The sequence below is a fragment of the Aureobasidium pullulans genome, assembly GCF_000721785.1.
Source record: "Aureobasidium pullulans EXF-150 unplaced genomic scaffold scaffold_6, whole genome shotgun sequence".
Classification (NCBI taxonomy): Eukaryota; Fungi; Ascomycota; class Dothideomycetes; order Dothideales; family Saccotheciaceae; genus Aureobasidium; species Aureobasidium pullulans.
Genome location: NW_021941026.1, coordinates 845427 through 869112, shown reverse-complemented (window position 1 = coordinate 869112; position 23686 = coordinate 845427). Strand labels below are relative to the sequence as shown.

The 23686-nt window shown below is 52.1% G+C and overlaps 11 protein-coding genes across 11 annotated transcripts; 6 read left to right on the top strand and 5 right to left on the bottom strand.

The window, feature by feature from the left end:
* Positions 1 to 387: 387 nt before the first annotated feature.
* M438DRAFT_344438 (uncharacterized protein) lies at positions 388 to 1656 on the bottom strand. Its single transcript, XM_029905230.1, has one exon. The coding sequence runs from the start codon at positions 1452 to 1454 to the stop codon at positions 546 to 548; it is 909 nt and encodes a 302-aa protein (XP_029762215.1). The 5' UTR covers positions 1455 to 1656; the 3' UTR covers positions 388 to 545.
* Positions 1657 to 1866: 210 nt separating this feature from the next.
* Positions 1867 to 3565, bottom strand: M438DRAFT_316227 (Lem3/Cdc50; the record flags this gene model as incomplete). Its single annotated transcript, XM_029902683.1, has 4 exons — positions 1867 to 2266; positions 2318 to 2480; positions 2540 to 3430; positions 3487 to 3565. The coding sequence occupies 4 exons, from the start codon at positions 3563 to 3565 to the stop codon at positions 2191 to 2193; spliced, it is 1209 nt and encodes a 402-aa protein (XP_029762214.1). The 3' UTR covers positions 1867 to 2190.
* A 692-nt stretch (positions 3566 to 4257) lies between these two features.
* On the bottom strand, positions 4258 to 5790 carry M438DRAFT_333954 (uncharacterized protein; the record flags this gene model as incomplete). Its single annotated transcript, XM_029903664.1, has 1 exon — positions 4258 to 5790. One exon carries the CDS (start codon positions 5788 to 5790, stop codon positions 4258 to 4260), a length of 1533 nt encoding a protein of 510 aa, XP_029762213.1.
* A 3013-nt stretch (positions 5791 to 8803) lies between these two features.
* Positions 8804 to 9555, top strand: M438DRAFT_404572 (uncharacterized protein; the record flags this gene model as incomplete). The annotated part of the gene is made up of 1 exon (XM_029909729.1): positions 8804 to 9555. A coding segment is annotated over one exon (752 nt), but the record flags the coding sequence as incomplete, so codon positions are not given.
* Positions 9556 to 9855: 300 nt separating this feature from the next.
* M438DRAFT_238194 (26S proteasome regulatory subunit rpn-8) lies at positions 9856 to 11024 on the bottom strand (the record flags this gene model as incomplete). Its single annotated transcript, XM_029899492.1, has 3 exons — positions 9856 to 10458; positions 10514 to 10785; positions 10841 to 11024. Coding segments are annotated over 3 exons (1059 nt in total), but the record flags the coding sequence as incomplete, so codon positions are not given.
* Positions 11025 to 11236: 212 nt separating this feature from the next.
* On the bottom strand, positions 11237 to 13471 carry M438DRAFT_344433 (uncharacterized protein). The gene is made up of 6 exons (XM_029905229.1): positions 13244 to 13471; positions 13071 to 13187; positions 12905 to 13019; positions 12786 to 12851; positions 11540 to 12637; positions 11237 to 11490 (listed from the first exon to the last, which is right to left on the bottom strand). The coding sequence occupies exons 1-6, from the start codon at positions 13429 to 13431 to the stop codon at positions 11398 to 11400; spliced, it is 1677 nt and encodes a 558-aa protein (XP_029762210.1). The 5' UTR covers positions 13432 to 13471; the 3' UTR covers positions 11237 to 11397.
* A 155-nt stretch (positions 13472 to 13626) lies between these two features.
* On the top strand, positions 13627 to 15174 carry M438DRAFT_396162 (peroxisomal membrane protein pex16). Its single transcript, XM_029909251.1, has 4 exons — positions 13627 to 13822; positions 13870 to 13905; positions 13961 to 14789; positions 14848 to 15174. Exons 1-4 carry the CDS (start codon positions 13669 to 13671, stop codon positions 14969 to 14971), a joined length of 1143 nt encoding a protein of 380 aa, XP_029762209.1. The 5' UTR covers positions 13627 to 13668; the 3' UTR covers positions 14972 to 15174.
* A 236-nt stretch (positions 15175 to 15410) lies between these two features.
* On the top strand, positions 15411 to 16274 carry M438DRAFT_364186 (light chain 3). The gene is made up of 5 exons (XM_029907701.1): positions 15411 to 15485; positions 15546 to 15561; positions 15620 to 15664; positions 15727 to 15959; positions 16015 to 16274. Exons 1-5 carry the CDS (start codon positions 15457 to 15459, stop codon positions 16049 to 16051), a joined length of 360 nt encoding a protein of 119 aa, XP_029762208.1. The 5' UTR covers positions 15411 to 15456; the 3' UTR covers positions 16052 to 16274.
* Positions 16275 to 16733: 459 nt separating this feature from the next.
* On the top strand, positions 16734 to 16979 carry M438DRAFT_333949 (uncharacterized protein; the record flags this gene model as incomplete). The annotated part of the gene is made up of 2 exons (XM_029903663.1): positions 16734 to 16768; positions 16829 to 16979. 2 exons carry the CDS (start codon positions 16734 to 16736, stop codon positions 16977 to 16979), a joined length of 186 nt encoding a protein of 61 aa, XP_029762207.1.
* A 302-nt stretch (positions 16980 to 17281) lies between these two features.
* Positions 17282 to 21785, top strand: M438DRAFT_188685 (WD40 repeat-like protein). Its single transcript, XM_029899237.1, has one exon. The coding sequence runs from the start codon at positions 17594 to 17596 to the stop codon at positions 21524 to 21526; it is 3933 nt and encodes a 1310-aa protein (XP_029762206.1). The 5' UTR covers positions 17282 to 17593; the 3' UTR covers positions 21527 to 21785.
* M438DRAFT_390951 (WD40 repeat-like protein) lies at positions 21584 to 23241 on the top strand (the record flags this gene model as incomplete). The annotated part of the gene is made up of 2 exons (XM_029909061.1): positions 21584 to 21769; positions 21904 to 23241. Exons 1-2 carry the CDS (start codon positions 21665 to 21667, stop codon positions 23239 to 23241), a joined length of 1443 nt encoding a protein of 480 aa, XP_029762205.1. The 5' UTR covers positions 21584 to 21664.
* Between the last annotated feature and the right edge of the window lie 445 nt (positions 23242 to 23686).

Below are 23686 nucleotides of genomic sequence, written 5' to 3'. Positions count from 1 at the left end.
TGGTCCAAGCGCCTGCGTCATCGTTTTCGTTTCCTGCAGGGTTCAGAACTCAGTTGCTTCTTTCCTCCTTGACTTCACTCACGCTCTAAATTTACCACAACTCGGAATATTCACTCAACCACTCTCGAGACAGTGAACGTGTTTCTTTGTTGTTCTTTTAAAGCATCACATAAAATGCTAGGCGGCTAGGTAGGACCTCAATAAAAGGCACCTTCCTTTCAGGCAAGTCCAACCAGGCGTGAAGGCCATCTCAGAGTCCAGTAGTTCACATTCCTCATGTCACGCTATGCCACGTTCCTTGACACTTCACTCTATGTATTTCACCATGACAACTTCCGCACTCAGTTCGGAATGTGGAAAGTAGGAGCAAGAAGAAAAAACGCCCATCCGTGATGCATTCATTTCGCAGCTATAAGCAGAAAAGAAAGAAGTTATTTACAAGAAAGAAACGAAGGCGCTCTTTGCCTGCATTGTTGGCCTTTCAGATGTCCCCGAATCACCGAGTCCGTCTTCTGACTGAACCCTGGTCGTGCCGTCGGACTGGTTTAGCGATTGGCTCTGTAAGCGGCCCACATGCCTGCCATTCTCTTGGTTTGGCCGGGAGTGAAGTTGGTGTAGCAGGCATCGTCTGAATAATCCATGTAGTTGTGGATGGGGTCGACGCCAACATTCTGAGGGCAGCTGTCCTTTGCCGGCTTGGAAGGGCAACCGTCGGTACTGGTGCTCTGCATGGGTGTGTCGGCAACGAAGTCACCGTTGCCTGAGCAACTGTAGCCCTCAAAGGTGTGCAGAAGACCCATCCAGTGGCCGACTTCGTGGACGGTGGTCTTGCCCTGGTTGAAGCCGTAGATGTTACCGCCAGGCATTGTGTTGGCCTGGATCATGCAACCATCACCGATGTATGTGCTGGGATCAGGCGTGCCGGGACCGATGTTTGAAGGCAGGCTACACGTGCCGAGGATACTGCCAGCGAGGTCGGTCAAGAAGTAGACGTTGAGTGTAGCGTAGGTGCCGTTGCGGAGGGCAGTCTTCAAGGCAGTGGCATCAGAGCCTGCACCCACGGCCCAGGCATCGTTTGTGGTGTAGGTGGTAGCAACGCGCTTGAATTGGATGTTGGTGGGAGCGTAGGCGGTGTTCAAGGCAGCAAATTGGTCGTCGACCATCTTCTGAGAGATAGTACCCTCCTTTGCGGCAGTAGTGATGACATGGAAAGCAACATCAACAGCTATGGGTTGAGCTGCAGCAGCGCGTGCAACGATACCGGCGACCTGTGTTCCACTGTGTGCCTTGAAGACGCCCTGGTGCATGGCGCGGATGGTCTGGTTGAAGTGCGCACTGGCGCGGCTGATGTCAACACCACATTCAAAGTGCTTGTATGCGGTGGTGTTGGCGGGTTTGGCGCTGGCAGAGGCCAGAAGACCGGCAAGGCCGAGGAAGATGCTGGTGAAGTGCATGTTGTCGATTGGGGAGGCCGTAAAACGAAAGAAGAAAGATGTGTGTATGTGCAATAAACGATGACGGTCGAAGAGCAGAGATATGTACAATAGTCTCGTCCGTCCAGAAGATTCACAATGAGATTCAACTCTTGTGAAGATACAAGGACCCAGATACTGGGGACGAGGAATCTATTTATGCGGCTGATTGCAGAAGTGATCGGCAGCCAGTGAAGGACTCGGAATTGCTTGTGAAGTCGAGCACGAGCAGTCAAAATAGACGTTTGCGGCTAACTTCAAGTCCAGGCTTGAGTGACAAAGGATATATGAGGCAAGGCGAAGCGACACTACCGTCGGACCTACGGCCACCACAATGGATTACGCGCCACGATTACGAGAGTAGGACTATGTAGGACGAGGCAGTTCCGAAGATGGAGTGTGGATATATCTTTTTACAGGGTGAAGAAGCGACGGCGGCTAAAGATGCGAGGGACATGGCCGTATAGGGACTGTTGGGGCAAAATGCTTGTCAGGCGGCTGTGAATCGACAAAGCAGATGGCAATGAAAGTCAACTACAAGGCAGGAGAAAGGTCCAGATCGGAGTAAGGGAAAGAACTTGATTCGAGTGATTTTCTCGAGGGTAACAAAACAAGTGAAGATCCAGCCTACCAGGGTCCCCTCCGAACGCCATGTACAATAAAAGAAACAGCTCGACGGCATGCACACATGAACAACATCAAAGAGGAGGGGCCAAGACTAGGCTCTGCCAGTAGTGGTGCCAGTACTGGGTTGATCATTGTTCCAGCTCAAGTAGGTGTGATCACCAAGTTTTCTACATATACGTCAGCATACAGATGCAAGAGGGTGTGCTGGAAGGGCATACCTGGGTCTGATCAGGTGGGTTGCGGTGAACAGAGCACCGAGGACAATGCAGACGCCGGCAACGACGATGTAAGCAATGCCGAGGAAAGGATTACGACCGCCCATGATGGTGCGAGTACTCAGGAGGATGGACTTTGTGCCGCCGTAGATGGTGACAGGGAAGTCTGAAAAGGTAGAGTCAGGTTAGCAGGTCGCGGCAGCATGTTTTCGGGACATAACTCACAGTCGCGAATCTCCATCTCGTACTGGCCACTGCGCATGGTGGCGGTATCGTTGCGCAGAGCCAGCTTACTGAACGAGGGCAGACCGGCAGTTCGCATCCAAACATGGAACTCTTCCCAGTCGTGGATGTTGGGGATGGGGATGGACTCGTTGTACTCGGGGTACATGATGCGCCAGTTGGGTGGAGGGCTGACCTGGTCGGCAGTATAAGCCGTGTTCTTGTACAGGTCGCCGTCACTGCTCCAAGCGATGCCCTTGTTGGTCATGTTGTAGTCGACGGGGTCGGCATCGCCGCGCTGGTTCAGCAGGCGAGGGGTGACGAAGCTGTCGTTGAACATGGAGTTTGCGATCAGACCGCAAGGGTAGTAGGCCTTGCCAGTGTTTCCGTCGATGCGGAGGGGGTCGCAGTCGCTTCCATCGATGGTATCGTTGTCGCGGAAGTTGCCCTTGAGCTGGTCGGCATCGAGCGACTTGACATAGCGGCGATGGTTCTGGTAGAAGTTTGTGAGTTGGTAGTAGAAGAGGACGGGCGGGGCCAGGTCGTCAGGGATCCAGAAGCGCAACTGGCAAATGGCAGTCTCGACGTTGACGGTGCCATTGTGGTACGACACGGTGTCGTTGTAGGTGCGCCATTGGGGGACTTGCGAGGGCGTTGTTGAATTCTTGAAGTGGCTCGAAACAAGGTCTGATGGTACGTTTGTAAAGTTTGCTGTGGCATCGCGTGTGCAGTGTTGGTATTCGATGGATAGCTCCTGGACTTGCGAGCTCGCCCACAGCAACAGTCCTCCCAGGGGCGCGAATATCACTCCGACGGCGAAGAACAAGGGCAGCACTGTCTTGGGCGTGAGGATGGGTTGCCATGCCTTCAAGCGCTGCTGTCGGAACGCCGTGTCTGTGTTGTCATGATCAATGCCTGCTCGCTCTTGCCATCATCGGGAGTCGACCTACTGGGCGGCCTCCTGCTCTTTTCCTTCTTTCCATCCTGGCCCGCTTGCGGCTCCTGCGAGTGTATCGAGTCGTTGTCCATCTGTGTCTGCGACTCCAAAGGCTGTGCTGATGCTAGGAGCAACAATTATTCACCATGCACTTTAGCCTCACCTCCCTCCACCAAGGGTCGCGTCGCGAGCTTACATCCGTGCACCGTGCACCTTCTCCTCGACGGAACCGAAAACTCCGTCCTCATCCGGCTCCGCCTCCTGTTTATTTTTGGCTGACGAATCGCCTTTCACGTGCTAAACTCAATGCCGTCATACAGAGGAAATAATACACGTGATAGTGATGCTGCTTGCTGCCATATACGCGTTGAATTGTGTGCTGCCTTGCTTCTGACCATATCTAAAATCTCATCCGAATCGTTCGTCGCCAACCTGGTGACATGAGACCCATAACGCCTTGTAGTGAACTGAGCAGAGTAGTCCCGGAAAGAGAAAGTAATGTCAAAACGCCTCGCCGGTACCTTGTCCCGGACATGCCATTGCCAAACGCCAGTCCAATCATCCTGTTCCACTCCCATATCATCAATGTGCGTAAGCATTCGTGAACCTGCTAAAGAAAGAAGAAGGAAAAAAACACTAAGGAAAGAAAGTACAACAGATCGAGAAAAGACAACAGAAGAGAAGGAGAATCCGAGATCAGAAAAAGACCGAGAGGTAAGAGATCGCAGAGTCAAGAATCAGTAACAGCAGTCTTCCATGTAAGCACTTGCTGCGGGTAGTCGACTTAGAGGAAGCGTTGCATGTGTTTCTCCTCGAGCCAGCCTACTTTCTCGAAGGCCTTGTGGAGTCTGCTGGTCTTGTTGACATCAATGCCGGTTATACCGTGCTCATCCGCTCCCTTGCAAGCAAGCTGAGCTGCGTTGATGTTGAAAGCATGATGCTTTCTTGCGTACTCAAGACGGTTTGCAAAGAAGCGACGCTTAATGTAGATGTAATCAGAAGGTGTCAGGACAAGCTTCGACACGACCGGAATTTCCTTCGCATGTAGGAGGTGGCAGTCTTCATGATTGGTGACATCTTGAGGCGTTGCTTTCCACTCAATGTTTGGGAAGTTGACGTGGTCGCCGTCCAAAGTTGAGAGTGGGGGGCAATAGTCCGGGTAGATAGAATAGTCGCGTGCAACCTTGTCAGCTGGTGCTTTCATTCGGTTTGCGTCATTGGTACGGCGACGAAACTTCTTTTCCTGTACATCCAAAGGCGCCTCGCGAGGCGAGACCGAGGGTCTGGGGTGTGCCTTGCTGGTAGATGGCTTTCTCGTACGCTTGGGTGGAGGCATCTCGACTACGCTATCAGCTTTGCGCTTCTGTGACTGATCTCTCCTTCCCACTGTGGTCGAGTGTCTTCTGGTGTATTCAGTAGCATCGGCAGGAGAGACTTGCGCCAAAGCTGCAAGCATGCCTGGAGGTGCTCCAATCGGGAAGTTAGGTGTGGGCAGGGTGAACATTCCTTGCCATTCCATGACGACTGGCAAAGCATATGTCTCTGGATCAGTGGTCTGCCTGGCCCAAAAGTCGTTGCTGCCATATCTAGGAGTGCTTGGAGATATCGGTCTCCTCATGTGAATGTCGTGAGCAGTCTGCCTTTGCTTGGGCTTCCTACCAGGTGGGAACGTATGTCTTTGAGCTAGATTGCCGTGTGCGGGTCTGTCAGATGATTGAGCATGTTGTCCGAACAGAACGGCAGGTTCCATCGGCTGGGGTCGAGCAAGACCACCGGCGTGAGAGTGAGGTTTTGCGGAGTCTCCAGTACTACGTTGCTCTGAAGGGGCAAATCGCTGCTGGTCCTTTACAGACAGAACGGCAGGCTGTATTTGAAGAGTCTGAGCCAGGTTTCCAAATAGAGGCTGTGGTCTTGCGACCTCATTAGTAGCTGACGGTCGGTCAGGGAACAATGGAGCATCTTGGCTTCTGCTGAACTTGATTGGAGATCTCAGAAAGTTTTCCGCAGGACTCCTGTAAGATGCGACCGGCAATTGCGGAGACGATGATGGCGACGGCATCTGATTAACTAGACTGCTGATCGGTGGTAGTGTGATTCTCTCCTTTCGCGTCGAGGGGGCAATTTGCTGCTCGTTGAATATTGGTGAAGATGGCGCAGAAAAATTATTGATAACTTCGTCTGCTGGCGAAGGATATACGCTTGTGGCGGGAGCCTTGCCCTTTGCTGCGTTTGAGTCCATTGATCCTGATTGATTCGCTGGCGATTCATGCATCTCTCTTAGGTACGAATACTGTGCGTTGAGCGCAGCAGAACCCATTGTCTCAGAATTTGAGGTCAATGTTGGAACGGTCGTGGTGAGTGATGAGTATGGTTACTATCAGACTGCGATGGAAGATATCCAGAGCAGAGAGAGGGTGCGAAGAGGGTCAAGAGGAGAAACCAGTGGCGAAGAGGTGAGTATATATCCTCGGAGCAAGGCGAGTTTAAATCCGACGCAATTGAGTGCAGTTTAAGCTTCGCGCCTAAAAGTCGCTGCCTGCTGAGTCAATGGGTCAAGGACAGGCTGACCACTCTTATCAATGATTGTGCGGCGGGTCAGGACGCTTGAATATCCAATGGAGGGGAAATGAGAAAGATGCGCCCGTGATTGATACGAAAGGGTTGCGGAGAGCGAGTCTTGTGAAGATATGGGGAAGGGGGGGTGAATCCGAATGATATGTTCGGGTGAGACATGATCATGCAAGAGCGAACAGGCAGCAGTACCTACCTAGGGTCTGCTGACGAATGGATGCGGCAAAGGAATAACGCGGAACATCGAAGGTGCTCGAATAAGAGAAGGCAAAAAGCGCAGCAAGACCCATTGGCCAATGAAATAAGCGGCTGCGCTACTTTACGAGCGCGAGGCACCGAGGTCACTAAACCAACCACCGCCTGCGTTGCTGTACTAGTGAGTTATTGTTGTTCATGGCAGTCCGGTTCTGTTGCTGCTTTTGCGTTGGTTGTGTTGTCGAAGAGTCATCTTGCTCTCGGCTCGGAAAGACCCTGCACCAAGCCTCATCCGTCCCAAGTGCGGCTCTGCGAATCATTCACCGACCGTGATTCTCTCTTCCCTATCGCTGTGCTGGCTCACACGAAACCCCCTCTCGCCGCTTGTTTTTGAGTCCTCCATCCACGGCTTTGACATTACGCTATCTGAAACCATTCTGGGTATGACAATTGCGAGTGATGGCGTCAATTGTATCAGCCCATTGATCCCGTCCATTGGGCAACAATCCAATGGGTTAGAGACGAACTCCACGCGATTGAGCGCACCGCCTCGGCGCCTCCTTCCCTCCTCGCTCGATCGAGATTGGTCGAGAGGGGCAAGCGCCTGTGTGTTTGTCCGCTTATCAGGTGGGCTTGGTGGGATCAGATCAATCATCAATCACGCATTCGCCCGGGTCCGGCGAGACCAACAACGAAACTAACGCCAAGCAAGCACTCCCCAATGCCTGGATTCGGGGTGATTGCATTCCTACTTCAGCTTGGGCTGTCAGCAATTTGTTTTGAGGCTGTCGGCCGAGGGTGTGCATTGCGCAGATGATAACTTCATCGTCAATTGACCCTCTATCGTCAAGCATTGAGTCCTCAACTGACCCACGAGCTCATGCGTCATAGAGTCATTCTTGCGACCGTCTTTGACATGTGAAAGCCCTCTCCAATTGACTTTGCTATCTTGATGCATCCTCTGCAGCAACGGCGCGATGGTGGCGGACTCTTGGCTCACCACCCCCCACGCCCTAAAGCTAAACAAGTACCCCTCATTGCGAGTTGCGGCCACCCGCCTCCTCCTCCGCTTCTCCTGTGGACCACGGTCACACGGCACTTGATGTCTACAGGCTACTATTCACCGTGTAGGTAAAAGCGCTGACACTATTGACGATACGTGCGTACGCGTACGGAGTCCTTATGGAGTCCCCTCTTAACGAATACACCAAGTCGAGTAGCATCAAGGTATAATATACAACCGGTGTCCACAGCCTATGTTTGAGACCCTCTCTGGATTGAGGGATGATAGGCTAGGCCTTCAACCGACGAACACATGTCCTGAAACAATCTCGTGCCGACAGGGTGCACCTCCACCGGAGCCAAAGAAGAATATCCAACCGATGCGTGACTTGTTCTGTATATTGCACTGTTCCAAGCGCAATCACGGTCCAGTCGTGATCATCTGCACGCTTCTTTGCAGCAGGCAGCAGGGCAAATGCAGGTCGTCGGCTCATGACCGCAGCGGATGCGAGTAATCGTCGGATAGCAGTGTCTGGTCACACTGGCTTTGGGACGCGACAGCGAACGCTGCCAGGGTTCATGAGCATAAGAAGAAGCAAGCGCAGCTCTGATATCAGCCATTGGCCTTGTTCAACCCAAGGACTGTCGAGAAAGAAGAAACACTTGTTACGGTTCTCCAATTGACATGTCGTTCTGTCGCTGCAGATCTGCAGATCCGGTGAATGCCCTGCGCCGGGCGGGCCGCATACTTTTATCGTGGACCTCGTGTGCATGTACAGCGATGAACCACTGTAGCATGTGTGCCTCGCCTGTCATCTGGACGTACTCGGCTACATGCTAACCTTGTACCTCTCTATTCAAGCCATAGCAACTTATCAGCCGGTGTATCTTGACCAAGCTGTAGAGTATCGCATGTGGTCTAGGTGACCGGTTGCTAACCTGCTTTTGCCAGATGACCTTTTGACAATTCCATCTTGTCGCAGAAGCAATCTACGATAAGGCTACACGTATCTACAGGTGAGATTGACGATGAGCATGACGACGGCTTTGAGCAATCACGATGTACTGTAGAACTGACCATTACTGCCGTCTCTACTTTTTGGTTTTTACGTGCTTCCCCCACTGTACGGTCCGAGTCTGCGCAGATATATGGTTACATAGTGTACTCAAGACGTATAAGAACAGTCTGAAAGCTTGTCATCCTCCATCTTCCACAACTGTAAGATTGCAGGTGTTCTGCTGCAGCTCGGTATCCGTAATAATCTTCATGTACTCATGCTGTCCGGGGTACCCTGTCTCTTCGATGAAGCATGCAAAATGTTTACTGAACTGTGTTGCCTCATGAACAATGCAGTTGAAACCGTGCTCTGAGTGCAGAAGCTTTTCAGTGTGTAGTGTTGGGCCCCTAAAGTTGATGATTGACCTTGTATAAACATTTCTCGCAAAATATCCCAAGGTTGTCGATCACGACCACGACGCGGAACAGCGAGCAGCATATTCTAAGCTTCAATCATTCTCACAAATCACAAAAACATCCAATTGTCCTTAGACACACCGAAAAACAATGACATTACCTCAATCCCGCGCCTTCATAACCTCCCTCATCACATCTCTAAACACATCGCCGACATCAACCACAGCCACATCCACATCATTCAATCCTCTCAAACAAGCCACACCAGCAGAAAAGTCAACCCTGCTTACCCTTCACGTGCTATACCCAAACGAACTGCTCGCAGCGCTGGACCTACTAGACCGAGAACTAGTCATAAGAATGATGCCCCACTGTCCAACAAACCCGCCACCAGCATCAGAAGGATCCGATATTCAAATGGAAGGAACGGCCACAGAACCAGATAATACCGCTACTACCGCCACTACCGCCACGTCCTCAGAAGACAAGAATGGCATCAGAGATAAGGGCTATGATAACGCAATCTACTATGTTCGTTCAGCACAGCAGACATCTTCGAATTCACGGTTCAGGGATCCGGTGGCGTCGAGTACGCATTATGAAGTCAGGACGTCGAGTTGGAGTTGTTCGTGTCCTGCGTTTACATTTGCTGCATTTCCTGTGGTTTCAGTTGATGAAGAGGAAGAAGAAGGGGACGGAGAGATTGAGGCAGAAGCAGATGAGGGATGGAATCAAGAGTGGAGGGTAGGAGGCTTGTCACTGGGCAAAGATGTGCCAATGTGTAAGCATTTGCTTGCTTGCGTGTTAGCAGAGAGAGCAGGATCATTTGGAGGATACGTGAAGACGAGGGAGGTCAGCATCGAAGAACTCGCTGGCTGGGCTGCTGGATGGGGTGGATGAACGCCTGAGTGTCAAGCAGACTCTCATGTGCATACGATTCACGAAACGGTCAATGGGTTGTTGGCGTATTTGCTTTTCATATCATGTTGTATGGGCCTTGCGACAAGAAGACGCCCGAGTTTGTTGCTCGACCGGCGCCTGATGCGTCCTCTGATAGTGTTCCTCCGGTCCCCCTTATATTACAAACGCCCGATGCATGCAAGATATCGCTGCCGGAGTCTCAATAGACTCAGCTGTAGCGATAGCTAATAAGACACGTCATGTTTTCGTAACTGGTGCGCGCTTTCATGTCCTTCATCCCTTCTTCTCGTCCTTGGACTTGTCATCCTTTCCTTGCTGCTCGGCCGGTGCATCGCCGTTCAACATGAGGTTCTCAGTCTTCTTGATGGTCTCTTTCGTCTTGTCCTCCTCCTTCTTCAGCTCCTTATCGTCGGCCTGCTGCTTGTTTTGAACCTTGTTCTCGATAAGGTCGTGGAAGGCGGTGATGGCACGGATCAAACTGCCGAGGTAGATAGACATGAGCTGGTCATTGGTCTTGATGCTCATGGCACGAGCAAGCTCAGAATCGCCAGCTGCTTGTGGGCCAGCGAGACCAATGGCGCCTGCGGTCTTGGGTGTGGAGAGGTTGGGCAACAGGTTGAAGACGTCCTGGAGGTTGCCGAGAATTGCGTGGTTGACGGAGAGTTCTTCATCGACCACTTTGTCGAGGTATCGACCGATGTCTTGCAGACGGTGATGCAGACCTTGCAGCGACTGCAATTGCGATGTCACACGAGTCGAGAGAGTGCCGACAGCAACGTCGCGGATATCACGTAGCAAGTGCTCAACTCCAATCTCTTCTGCTTCTTCGGCTTCGATGGTCGAGGGTGTGTGGACGAAGGTCTTTGCGGTTGTGGTTCCGTCCTGCAACATGTGTAAGTCTAAGGGAGAGATTCTATGGCGTTTGACTTGAACGTACGTCTTTGATCTCGTCAACAGCAAAGTAGGCATCGGTCGGCACACCGACATCCTTGGGCTGGACGTCAATGATGACAAGAAGGGGGTTGGGTGTGTAGCGCTTGAACAGCTCGTTGATCTCCAGGTCTGAGGCGCGCAACTTGGGGCCGGTGTGGTACCATCCAATCAACTTCTCGCGAGCGTTGACTTTCTTGAACATGTCGTTCATTGATTCGATGTAGTTGTGGTCGAGGAACCATACGGACGGGTCCTTCTCATCCTCCTCAAATGGCACTGAGAGGCGATCGTCAGTATCGGGTGCGCACGAGCGCAAGCAGTGGCAACATACCAGCAAAACTGTTTGACACTCTCACGTTCTTTCCATCATTCTGGCCCAGCAGCACACCGACGACTCTCTTGCGTGTGCCCTTTGCTGAACGAGCATAGTGATCTGTGGCCGAGAGTAGCACTAACGGCGCTACCGACACGTTCCTGTTGACAAGCGAGAGCGTTTCTGCGGTGGTTGACGGCATGGCGGTCTGGATGTGCGATGTCGTCGGGAGTTGTTCGAGATGAATTAGAGGTCGAGCGAAGATGGGATGGAAATGCGAAAGTGACTGTGCAGTTGTGATGACGATGGCGGATCGAGCTTGAAGCTGGACGGCGTTGCTGTTCGAACATCTCCGAAGACTTGGCGTTTGTTTCTACACTCTTTTACATCTCACTTTAGCAACGATGTCAATCATGCTTTGATCAATGCATTATTCTTGGATAACAGCTATACTGCAGCTATCATCTGTGCTGGTATCACTAGTAACTACTCATGGTAATGGGTATCTGATGTAAGCCATAGACGCCTTCCCCTTTCCTTCCATTGCCTGCCTCCTTTTGAACATTTCAGATGCATCAGATCTGCATCGAGGTCTCCTCATCCCACCACTGTCTAAATATTTGCAGACGTTGAGTTCTCTCTCTGGCCATTTCACGTCCGGAGTGTGTCTGTATCTTGTCAGTCGTGCGCTAAGCTAGTCCGAGGAAAAGCACTTACCTTCATCATGTTCTCCAGTCTCTCGAGCTTCTCGACAAAGTGCTCGATGCTTCCGTCCAATCCTCTGTCTGGTTGCTTGACTGCGCCAAATGCAAAGCATCTGCCGATACCCACTGCACCTATCGCATCCAATCTGTCGGCGTCCTGCACAATACCCAGTTCCGGGTGTTGGTCAAGCACCGCCTTCATCATGCGAGGGTTCTTGACTTCATTGGAGAATGATACGTTCTTGGCAATGAGTTGCACCTTCATTGCTAGATCGGGACTTGCTCCATGCTCCAAAAGATGTTCTGCAATCTGGTTTTCTGGATTCTCTCCTGGCTTGTGATATTTGTGATCGCCGACATCATGCAGCATAGCCGCAAGGAGAACGGCTTGTGGGTCGTACGTGACTCCCTGGAAAGACTGTGTCTCCTGCTCCAGAATGCGTCTTGATAGGGCAAAAACTCGTGTGACGTGCTTGAAGTCGTGCGAGGCGTCGTAGCGGGACATGTACTCCTGTACAAACTGCTTCGTGGGCCAGAAGAGGTTCTGCTCCAATGGAAAGATGCCTTCCAAGTCGGCGAAGGCTGGAGGCTCCAAAGGTAGCTGGTCGTCGACATTGATTGGTGTGGGCTCGGGGTTGTTGGGACCTCGGACAATGCCTGGTATCGGTGGCCTTGTCACCTTGCCAGGAAGGTTGTAGCGCATGCGGTATTGATCGAGCCAGTCTCTGTCAAGGTTTGGTGGAGACTTGCCGCGATATTGTGGCATCTCAGCGTACATTGCCAATGCTCTGGCCTTGAGTGTGTTTCCGTGCACAGCCTCGCCTCTTGCAATCTCGGCCATGTGCCATTCATGCAGAGCGTCTTCCAGCTCGGGCATCTTCGAAGCAGTGAGTGTGACCTTGGCTCTGTATGCGCCATGGTTGTGCTTGTGGTCCTTGATGACAGTGACCCATTCGTCAGAGAAGCGTCGCTTGGAGATGAGGATCTTCATTGGACATCCAGTCTTTCTGCTCATGCGGTTGCGCACTCTGGTTCCTGGATTCTTCTTGAAATGGTCACGGAAGTAACCACCCATCTCACAAGTCAACAAGACTTTGTTCGTCTCGCCATTCTGAACATTCAAGTCAGTCTAGTTTCAAAATATACTCGAAACTTCTAAAGCAGTACCGCAGCAAACTAAAGCAGGGTAGGAGGTATCAGAACACGTCCGGTTGATGGCGAAAATCACAAGTCACGATGAAAATAGCAAAGATGCTCACCTTGTCCTTGTAAGAGTGGCCAATGACCAGAACGTAGCCATGATCCTTTGCAAAGTTCTTGACGGCCTGGTGGTCATCAGCAATGTTGGATACAAAGACAGGGTATTTCAGGGTCTGACATCAATGCCCTCTTGCTTGGTGGCATGCACCTCAGGCGGTGGTGGAGGTAGTTCAGTACGGCTCAAGTCGGCCTCCCATCTTGCACGCAGCTCGGCAACTCCGTCAGGTGTGTTGCTACGATGGATAAATATAATGGTCTTCAAATCTGCGATCAGCTTGGCTTACCTGTAGACTTTCTGCCATTCTGCTTCGGTCCAGGTAGTGTTCGTGCGTTCATTGGACGCGGTTGGGGAAGGTTGGTGCACAGGGCTTTGTGTGATTTGGTTGCTCGAGTTGGCAGGCCTTGTGACAGAATTACATTGCTGTATTTGATAAACACGTGAATTGTATAGACTTACGTTAGGAACGGTCTTTGAGCAGTCGCCGCGGAAGAGTTTGGAGCGTGAGCAGGACCAGGATGCGCCAGATTCGGGAAAGACGAAAGCACAAACTGCATGAAATTGGGAGTCGAGGCAGCTGGATTATCCGAGGGATTTTGAGCCGAAGACTCGTCGCCGAAAGACGAGTACATGTTCTGGTAGTCCATGAACGATAGTCCCTCGAACAGTCAACGCGTCGAGATGATGTGGAAAAAGACAGCGAGGAGTTTGCTTTGAGAACAACTCCGGAGGTTGCGCCCACTCGGTCCCCTGGTCGATCATGTGCTAAAGCTGGGGTAAGCCGAGGCTCCCAAGGCTCTCTGCCAGCGTCACCGACTTCGCGTTCGCATGCTCTCTGTTTTTCTCCTGAACTTGATCACACATTTGCTTCCGGCCTCGAGATCATGGAGCTCTACAGGCATGTGTCGCACACGACACAGGAAGCCCTTGCGCTTCCGCCAAAGTATCTACGCATGTATGGGGACTTTGTGACGAAGAATGCCAGTGCCGTCAGCCAGATCGAGGGTGCATTGCGGTCATTGACCTATATCCTACCAGGTATTGCCTCCTCTGTAGCCAAGCAAACATAGTGTTAATGGCATCAGGTCGGTTTCGCGACACGGAGATTGCCTCTGAATCTTGTAAGCAAAACGAACAATCTGTTCCCAGACCACCAGAGCTGAACCTGTCGCATAGTACACTCGAGCGTACAACTGCTTTCGATATACCATGACTCCCTACTCGCTCGCGCCGTGCAGCGTCTACCTGCTTTGCAACGTCCTCATTCGTCACCACATACTCGCTATACCAGGTTCTGGTCGCAAAAGTCACCGGCGTATAAACGACTCGCCATGCTTTTGCAAGTAGTGCAATACACCGAGCTACTATGTGAGATGGCAGCAAAGAGGAGGGGAGAGAGGGCGAGGTGGAGGGCAGTTGTCATCCTTGAGAGCATCAAGGCTATGTGCAGATTACTGCTCATGCGTTTGACCAACTCTCGCCCCTTGTTGAACCCGCCCTTGCCGGAACGCGAGGCAGACCCAAGCACATTGGAAGAGAAAGACTCTAGTGGTCTCGAATCACCACCATCAGAGAAATCCGAGGACACTCAGTGGACAATGCCTAGGACTGGTCTTTCGCTACCTACACTGCCATCATCGTCTGACATATCCGGCTATCTGCTTTCTAAAGCTCTGACCGCGGACGACATCAAACCGCCAAAGGCCCTGTTACATCGCGTCAACGGAATGGGAGAACTGGCAGAGGTCCTCTACATCCTACGACCAGTCATCTATGCTGCCGCGATGCATTACTGGGCCACCAAGAACAAGAAGAGCTGGCAGCCTTGGGTATTGGGAGTCACGATAGAATACGGTGCCCGCCAGCTGGCAAAGAAGGATCTCCAAGAAAGGAGAGCTGGCGGATTACGGGCGTTGACCGCACTCGAAAAGGAGGAACTGAAGAGAAGAGGCTGGAGCCTTGGGTGGTGGCTCATGAGAGGTGCATTCTACGAGACCTTTACGAAGTACGTTCACCCTGAATCATCATACGAAAGGTTGACTCTACTGACACATCATGAACAGAGCGTGGATCCATTCGGTGACAAACAAGCTCCGAAACAAACCCCTGCTTGACATGGCTGGTGGTATTATTGAAGATTATGAGTTCCTATGGGACCAGTACTATTTCCCTACAGCGACATTGTAATCGGGAAATGAAGGCTGGCAGGAGCGTTTGAGACGTTATGAGGAGTTTGTTTGAAGGTTATCTGGAGGCTAGGTATCTGGGGGTTATCATGGCGTTGCGGTGCAGCATTGAAAAACAGATGATACGGATACCCATCACTCGTCGGACAGAGTCGTGTGATTGTACTAAAGATTGTGTCATTCAGCTTCATGCTGGCTCACTCGTGCCTTTGTTCCCTTTCCTGGTGCAAGTCACGCTTTCACAGTCACTTCGCTTTGTGTTGGAGATAAGACACGGAGCTTGACGCTTGTGACCCGGCGGCCGTTCGTGTTGTCCGTGCTCGCTCACCCCGCATCCGTGTCATTGGTCATCGCAGCCTGCGCCTGACTATCACTCCTTCCCTTTCATCTACCGACCGTCACCTTCACACAACCTAGCTACCTCTTACCATCTCAACTTCTTCCAACTACATCTTCACCACAACAACTCAACCACAAATCGCAAGCATGAGATCCAAGTTCAAGGACGAGCACCCGTAAGTCGCTGCCTAACGTCAAGGCGGTCAAGGAACGTCACGACTAACACGCCATCACAGCTTCGAGAAGCGCAAGGTCCGTTGATGCGCCATCAACATCAACCCAGAACTGTCGCGATACTAACTCCGTATAGGCCGAAGCAGAGCGTATCCGCGTCAAGTACACGGACCGCATCCCTGTAAGTCTTTATCTCCCGCTCGCTGCGAGGCCGGAAACGATACTGACGCCGTGGCAACACAGGTCATCTGCGAAAAGGTCGAGAAGTCGGACATCGCCACCATCGACAAGAAGAAGTACCTGGTCCCCGCCGACCTCACTGTCGGACAGTTCGTCTACGTGATCCGCAAGCGCATTAAGCTTTCGCCTGAGAAGGCCATCTTCATCTTCGTCGACGAGGTCCTGCCACCCACCGCCGCCCTCATGAGCAGCATCTACGAGGAGCACAAGGACGAGGACGGATTCCTCTACATCACGTACGTGCTTGCAAGAAGTCCACGATTGAAACACATGAGCTTACACAATACACAGCTACTCGGGCGAGAACACCTTCGGCGAGGCCGTCTAGACCATACCCAACCCTCTTTCCTTATTTTAATGCCAACGATATCCTTACACGGATCACCAGGAGTTTCGGAGTCTTTGGGAGTCACGATGGAGAAGGATGATTTGAGGGAGGACCGATCGCCGAATGCAGCGCCGGAGAAGGCAGGACAAAGCAGCAGCTCGTCACATTGATGACAGAGCCCGTCAAGAAGAACCACCACCGCTCAAGCCCTCGTCTCCCGTTTAGCTGCCTGCTTCTACACATGCTTTGAATGAAACCCTTTACATAATCATCTGTCTGTTCCGTTGACGTGAAGTTAACCTCACAAATCTGCGTGACTTGTTGGATTTGGACTCGAAAGACGTTTCAGGATCGAGTTCCATAGTTGTCCCACGTTCAAAACATGAGCACAGGAGGCAACTGATCAACAAGTCAAGTTGGGCGATGCCCACCAGGGTGGTTGGCAAGGTACCTGACTTATCAGGGTGATATGCGCCTTATCTCCGGCTTCGCGACTTAGCGCGTCATGCGACAGGCAGCTTTCCAGCGGGCCGGGCCCGAAGCCAAACTGGCAGAAACGAACTTCACGGCTTCAAGAGCCCAAGGACATCAAGGAATATTGCGAGCCAACATCTATACTCTTTAATATTAGGCTACGACACTATCTACAAACACAGCATAGTCTGAACGCCAATAATTCACCATGTCTGCCCCGCGCTACGCCTACATCATCTCCAAGTCAGTAGTGCCCCGGACATGAATGCACGCGGCAAGCGGGTGACTGATGGCTTCCCACAGGAACCTCGACCCGGTGTTTGCATTGTTCATCGGAGGCTCGGCAGCCGTCGTTCGCATCAACCGTGACGAGAAGGAGAAGGGCAAGTCGACACAAGACACGATCGAGTCGCTCAAGAGAAGAATTGGCAAAGCAACTGGCATGAGCTCATGAAGCAACAACCCATAGACAAGATGATCTATGTCGGCTCATTGCCCTCGGAGTAAGGACAGCATACCACTGCGACTAGAGAAAGCGACCACTGTAAGATTGCTTTGCGAGGAGGAAGGCAAGGATGCGCTACCAAGCAGCACACGACACAGTCCTGTGCAAGATGAAGAACAATTCTGAAGAGCAGAGAGTTTATCCTTGGAGAAGGCCGCTAGCTGGCCTTTCATAGACATACAACAGCAGAGAAGTGAAGGAAGGTGGAATACTCGAGTCTACTTAACCGTAAGGAAGTGGTGTCTACAGTATCACTAGACAAGTTAAAAGTTGAGCGTAAGCGAAAGCAAAACGTACTTAACTCCAAATCATCTTATACCAATAAATCAGTCTGATTCACTCGTCGTGCTCTACATCAGTTGCAGCCAAGGGTGAAGTGCGATACTCGGTAAATTGAATCGCGTGCGCGTCATCTCTCCGCGACGCGTCCTCTGGCTTTCACACGACCTTGACCTTCACTCGAGCAGCGTAAGTTTACCGATGTTCTCGAATTACGGCGATGACCAAGCGTAACGAACTTCGTAACTGTTCCGAGGCGAGGCGCACTGCACAACCACCCCGAAATGGCACAACGAGGCCGAGTGGTGATCGACCTGAGCGAAGACAGTCCACCACCACCTGAACTAGAGTCGCACAAGGCCCAGCCCGCAAAAGTTCCCGATACACGCTTCATAACTCCCTCGGACGACGACAACGACGACGATAGCGATGACGGGGTCATGTTCCTCTGGGGCACGCGCAAGCAACGCCATGATACCAACGTTTCGAACACGCTAAAGTCGAACCTGCCTACCAATGTCCTCGATGGCAAGAAAGATGTTACTAAGCCAGCACCCACACAACCGAACATCTCGAGACCGCTAGGTCCGCTTCCAAACGCCCAGAAGCCAACCAAGTCGTCCCTCGTACCGCCGCGATCTTCGTTTGTGCCGTCGCTTCAACAACAGCCACGTCCACATTCGCAGCCTCAACCACAATCACAGTCGGGACCAGCACCACAAAACCAAACACAGCCACGACCGCAGCCTTGGCCAGCAGCGCCACCTGATGGTCGTGAGAGTTCTGTCTCTATAGCGAACCCGTCAACAAAGCTGTTCCTTGCTAGTCTATCCAGATCCCGTGCTACACCTTCAGCCTCCATACCACAACAGTTGAATCTGCCGCCCGGCGCAACACCGCTCCCTTCTACTTCTTCGATCCCACCAGCGCACTCGCATTTTCAATTGCCTCCGCAGTTCTCAAGGCCTTCAAGACCATCATCAGCACATGCAGGCCTAGATTCTCAAGCACATGCTCCACCACCTGGTTCCTCGGGCAAATCAATGGGACTAGCTCCCTCACAGCCTGTGGAATTATTCGAACTCTCGTCTGCACCTGCACCTGCACCTGCAATACCTGCTCTCAAACATCCTGCACTGCCACCTACCCTTCCTTCAAGAGTCGCGTCAGATCCACCTCCAACAGTCTTACCAGAAGAAATCTCTAGAGGAAGGAACGGCGATACTAGCGCTGAACATGCTCGGAACAACAACCTATCTCAGTCAATTGGCTTGAAACCAGCGCCCGCGGCGCCCTCTTCAAGCAAGCATGTGTCCAGGACACTTGCATCACTCTCGTATCCCAGTGAGCCTCGCCAGCCAAGGAAGGAATCAGAAGCAGCACCTACGAGCTCGAAGACCTCAACATCTTTGGTCACGCAGCCACCAGAGCCTTCCCAAAAGAGGACACTCCCAGCACAACAGCAGGCAACGCTTCCTCTCAAGCCCGCTGTCAACAATGCTGTCGACCCGGGCTCACCCTTTAGTGATGACAGCTTCGTGACTGCGGTCGGCAGTTCAAGCTCTGTGGCCAGTAAACCTGCAAGCAAAAGCTCTCCACGAATCGGAAAGAGAAAAATGGAAGTTATTGAAATTGATGACGACGAGCCGCTGAAGCGCCTCAGACGTACTCGATCTTCTGCAGCTAGACCAAAGAGTCCAGGCGTATTGGTCCAACCGGACTCTGTCATGGGTTCTGTCGAAGTCGACACGCACGATCAATTCACTTTCCCGAGGGACATCACAAAGATCAAGCCATTCAAGAACAGATTCGGACAGCCATTTACCTTGGAGGAAGACGCGCTGGTGAGGCACCTGAAGGAGGTCAAGAAGATTCCGTGGAAAGATTTCGAGCGTTTTTTCCCAGGAAGAAAATGGCCTTCGATGCAATCAAGATACTCTAAGGTGTTGTCCAAACTGACAGTGAGACCATCCGGTTTGGTACCTTTGTCACTGTCGGCGTCGACAAGAGAGAAACCTCAGAGAGAGATACCCCGACCGACCAGAGAAGTGCTCCGTCCGGCGAGAGAGTTACGCGGCACGCATCACGTCCATGCAAACTCTGTCGATTCCTCCTCAATACGCCAGAAAGCGGAAGAAGAGATCATGGATGACCCCTACCGATGCAGACGCGTGACCCACCCCTTGAATTATCTCATACGACATCGAGAAATTGGGGCTACTCGCGGACGCCAATGGCCTAGAAAGATTCATGCAGGCTTCAAGGATCTTGCTTATAACAGTATGGGAGTGCAAGCACACATGGATAACGCTTCTGGTGACGTGTCGACCGTTGCATGGTCACCAGACGGCAAGTTTTTCGCTGCCGGCGCAGTGGCTGTTGCAGACCGCCAGACGATCGATCACAGCAAACCGCGCAACCTTGTCATTGGAAGTGCTGCGACCCAGACCGCAAAAGAGCTACCCCAACACACCATCAAGCATATGCTGCCCGACGGACGCCAGAAAGACGCCTTCGCAACGGTTCAGTTGGTAGCCTGGAGCCCTGACAGCAAATACATGTACTCGGTTGGCATCGACCGGCGCCTACACAGATACAAGGTCGGTGAATCGCCGCTTGAAACCACACTTGTCGATACAGTAGAACATCCAGCATCTGTGGATTTCCTATCAGTCAGTAACAATGGTTTGGTAGCAACTGGTTGTGCTTCCGCGGACGCTGGCGCTATTCGTGTACTTGCTTATGACGACGAGAATGCCACGTCGAAAGCTGTACGTCTCTCCGGAACAGTGCAGAGTAGAAAGACCCCTTCAGCTCTGAAATGGGGTACAGCACATAACCATCAGAACTACCTACTTGCAGGCTTCTCGAGGGAGGTTGAAGTTCGTTATGCAGAAGACGACAACAGAGACAAGGAGGGTGAGGTCGCGCTATGGGACATGAACACCCAACAAAGACTTGAGACGGATGCATCAAACAAGAACATCTTTGATCTCGCCTGGAATCCAAACCCTAGCAGCGGCTCGTCTATCTTCGCAGTTGCGAGCGGGACCTTCGGCCACGTGAGCCATGGCATTGAATCAGTCGTACGCCTCTACTCACCCAGGCAAAATCGTGCACAACACACAATGGAGCTGGACTGTCCAGCATGGGACATCAATGATGTTATATACTCTCCACATGATAGCAACCTCATCGCAGTCGGCAGTACTGAGGGCAGGGTTTACATATGGGATGTCCGGTACACAAAGCACGGCCAGTCGCCCCTGAGCACCCTGAGACACGAAGAAACTGTGGCAGTTGAGATGGACACAGGCATACGCTTCCTGTCATGGGGTTCAGAACGCAACCGACTCTACTCAGGCTCATCCGACGGAGTGGTGAAATGTTGGGATCCCTACCGCCACGATTCAGACAAAGAGGTCCGCGACGTGGTCAGACTAAGCTCGTCCGTGATGTCTGGAGCTTTCAGCCCCGACTTCTCTCACCTCCTGCTCGGCGAAGCTGGTGCCAGACTGAACTTGCTAAGTGTGGGTAAAGATGGTGCAAGATTCGACCAAAGAACCACACCTAGATTCAAGGTGGATGAAGCGCCATTGAAGGAAGAGGCTGCTTCCGGAGCTTTGGACTGTCAGAAGATGTTCGACACCGAAGCACTCGAAATCAAACCTGCGGGAACTATGCCGTTCAGACAGGTTGTCCAAGGCCCGAACTACAACGGCCCGTATCGAAGTGATAGCGAGGCAGTCAAACTACGCGAGAAGGCCGGCAAGTTTCAAGAAAAGGTGCTTAGATCGCTGAGACGCCGTAACAAGCAGACTCGCAAATCAGGCCATCAAGACACAGAAGCTTGTAGTCTTGATTGTGGATTCATCCCTTTGCCGGATGATTACGATGCGCCAGAGAAATGGCTCTCAGAGCGGATTCCAGATGATATTTGGGATTGGATCAGAGCAAAGGGACCAATGGCCGAATTCGCTTGCTTCCGCTGTGGTAAAGCAGCGACCATCACATCTAGGGCTCGGACAATTGAGTGCGTAGCTTGCGGTACGACATGGAAGACGGGAGCCCTAGGCTACGAAGTGATCGAGCAAACCAAGACGGGCGTGTCTGGCTTCAAGAGCGAGGAAGAAGAGACAGAGAGTGTCGACGACCTTTGTGATTCGGAGGACGAGGTCGAACGATTCCGCGAACTGTCGATAGATAGCGACACGTAGGCGGCTGCCTGACGAAGCGCTTCTCGCTCATACATAGAGTGATGGTCAACAAAGAGACAATAATGATCAAACGAATTATGCTACCAATGCCAAGTAGGAACGAGGTGACCCTGTCAGACATGTGAAAGCGCGCTAAGAATGCGGAGAAGAATTGGGCGGGCGAAAGAAGCCGAGCACCGAGCAACTTTTTTGGACATTGAAGATTCGGCCACTGCTGAACTCGATAGTGCAGCCTTCATCATGGTAAGTCATTTCTCTTTGCCCGGTTGTTTCGTCATGTGTCTTGTGGAACGTACTATTCTACGAATGTGCTCCATCTCTGAACCATCATGACTACCGCCGCCGACAGCAAGAATCAGACTGACATGCGATGATAGAAAATCAAGGCCCTCACTCGCACTGCGTCGCAGCAGCAGACGCCAGGCACTTCGGTGCAACGGCAGACACGCAACCTGGATCCCGCATTGCACCCTTTCGAACGAGCCCGCGAGTACACCAGAGCGCTGAATGCGACAAAGATGGACCGCATGTTCGCACAGCCCTTCCTGGCCCAGCTAGGTCGCGGTCACGTCGACGGAGTTTACACCATGGCCAAGGACCCCAACTCGCTCGAGAGATTTGCTTCAGGCAGTGGTGACGGTGTCGTCAAAGTCTGGGACCTGACGACAAGAGAAGAGATCTGGCAGGCGCAAGCGCATGAGAACATTGTCAAGGGCATGACGTGGACGCACGACAAGAAGCTGTTGTCTTGTGGCAGCGACAGGAGCATCAAGATGTACGATCCTTACAACCAGGCTGGAAATGCTGCTCCTCTATCGACATACCTCGGTCCCGCCGCCTTCACCTCCATCACGAAGCACCGTACCGAGCCCGCAGTCGCCGCTGCATCGTCCGTCATCAGCATCTACGACCTGAACAGACCGAACTCCGCCCCTCTGCAGACGCTGCAATGGCCCAACAGTATCGATACCATTACCGCCCTCAAGTTCAACCAGACCGAAACCTCCATCCTCGCCTCGACCGCCACCGACCGCTCACTCATCTTCTACGACATGCGTACATCCTCCCCTCTACACAAATCCGTCCTCACACTGGCCTCCAACGCCATCTCCTGGAACCCTATGGAAGCCTTCAACTTGGCAGTCGCAAACGAAGACCACAACATCTACATCTTCGACATGCGCAACCTGAAGCGCGCCTTGAACGTCCTGAAGGATCACGTCGCCGCAGTCATGGACGTCGAGTTCTCCCCCACCGGTGAAGAGCTAGTTTCAGCCTCCTACGACCGCAGCGTTCGCCTCTGGAAGCGCAACGACGGACACAGCAGAGACGTCTACCACACAAAACGCATGCAGCGCGTCTTCTCCGCCGCCTGGACACCAGACAACAACTACATCCTCTCCGGCAGTGACGACGGCAACATTCGTCTATGGAGAGCTTGCGCCTCTGAGCGTCAAGGAGTCAAGAGCGCCAGACAACGCCAACAACTGGAATACGACAGAGCTCTGGTGGAGAGATACAAGCACATGCCCGAGATCAGGAGAATCCACCGCCACAGACATTTGCCCAAGCAAGTCAAGAAGGCCGGTGAGATCAAGGGAGAAGAGCTTCAAGCCATCAAACGCAGAGAGGAGAATGAGAGAAAGCATAGTTCAAAGGGAGACACCAAGAGAAGGAGCGAGAGAGAAAAGATGGTCCTACAGACTGAGCAGTAGTGCGTTCTTCTCTATCTTGTTCCTCGCTATTGTTCTATTACTAGCATAACTTGTTGTTTCTGGTGTAAAAAGGGCAGGCAAAAGGCGTATATGGCGTTCTCGAGAAGAAAGTTCACAAAGTCAAGGATGAGAAAGAGGATGGGGAAAAGCGAATCCTCTGCATGATACCACCATCAAAATACAACTTTTACATTTCCAACATCACGATCCTTTTTTCTCCGACAAGTGGTGACAATCGACTTCGACTGAAAGGGTAACCGCAGTCTGCACGTCGTTCTTTCTTCTACTGTTCGTAGTTGGCCGTGCCTCCTATCCATCTTGATCGCTCTTGCCCAGACAATCGTCGTTCGTCAAAACACCAGCAAACCATCAAGACAAAACTTGCACCAAAGCATACTTCTATCAAGCTTTGGCCAGATCATACTGTAGTTCGCAGACATGTCAG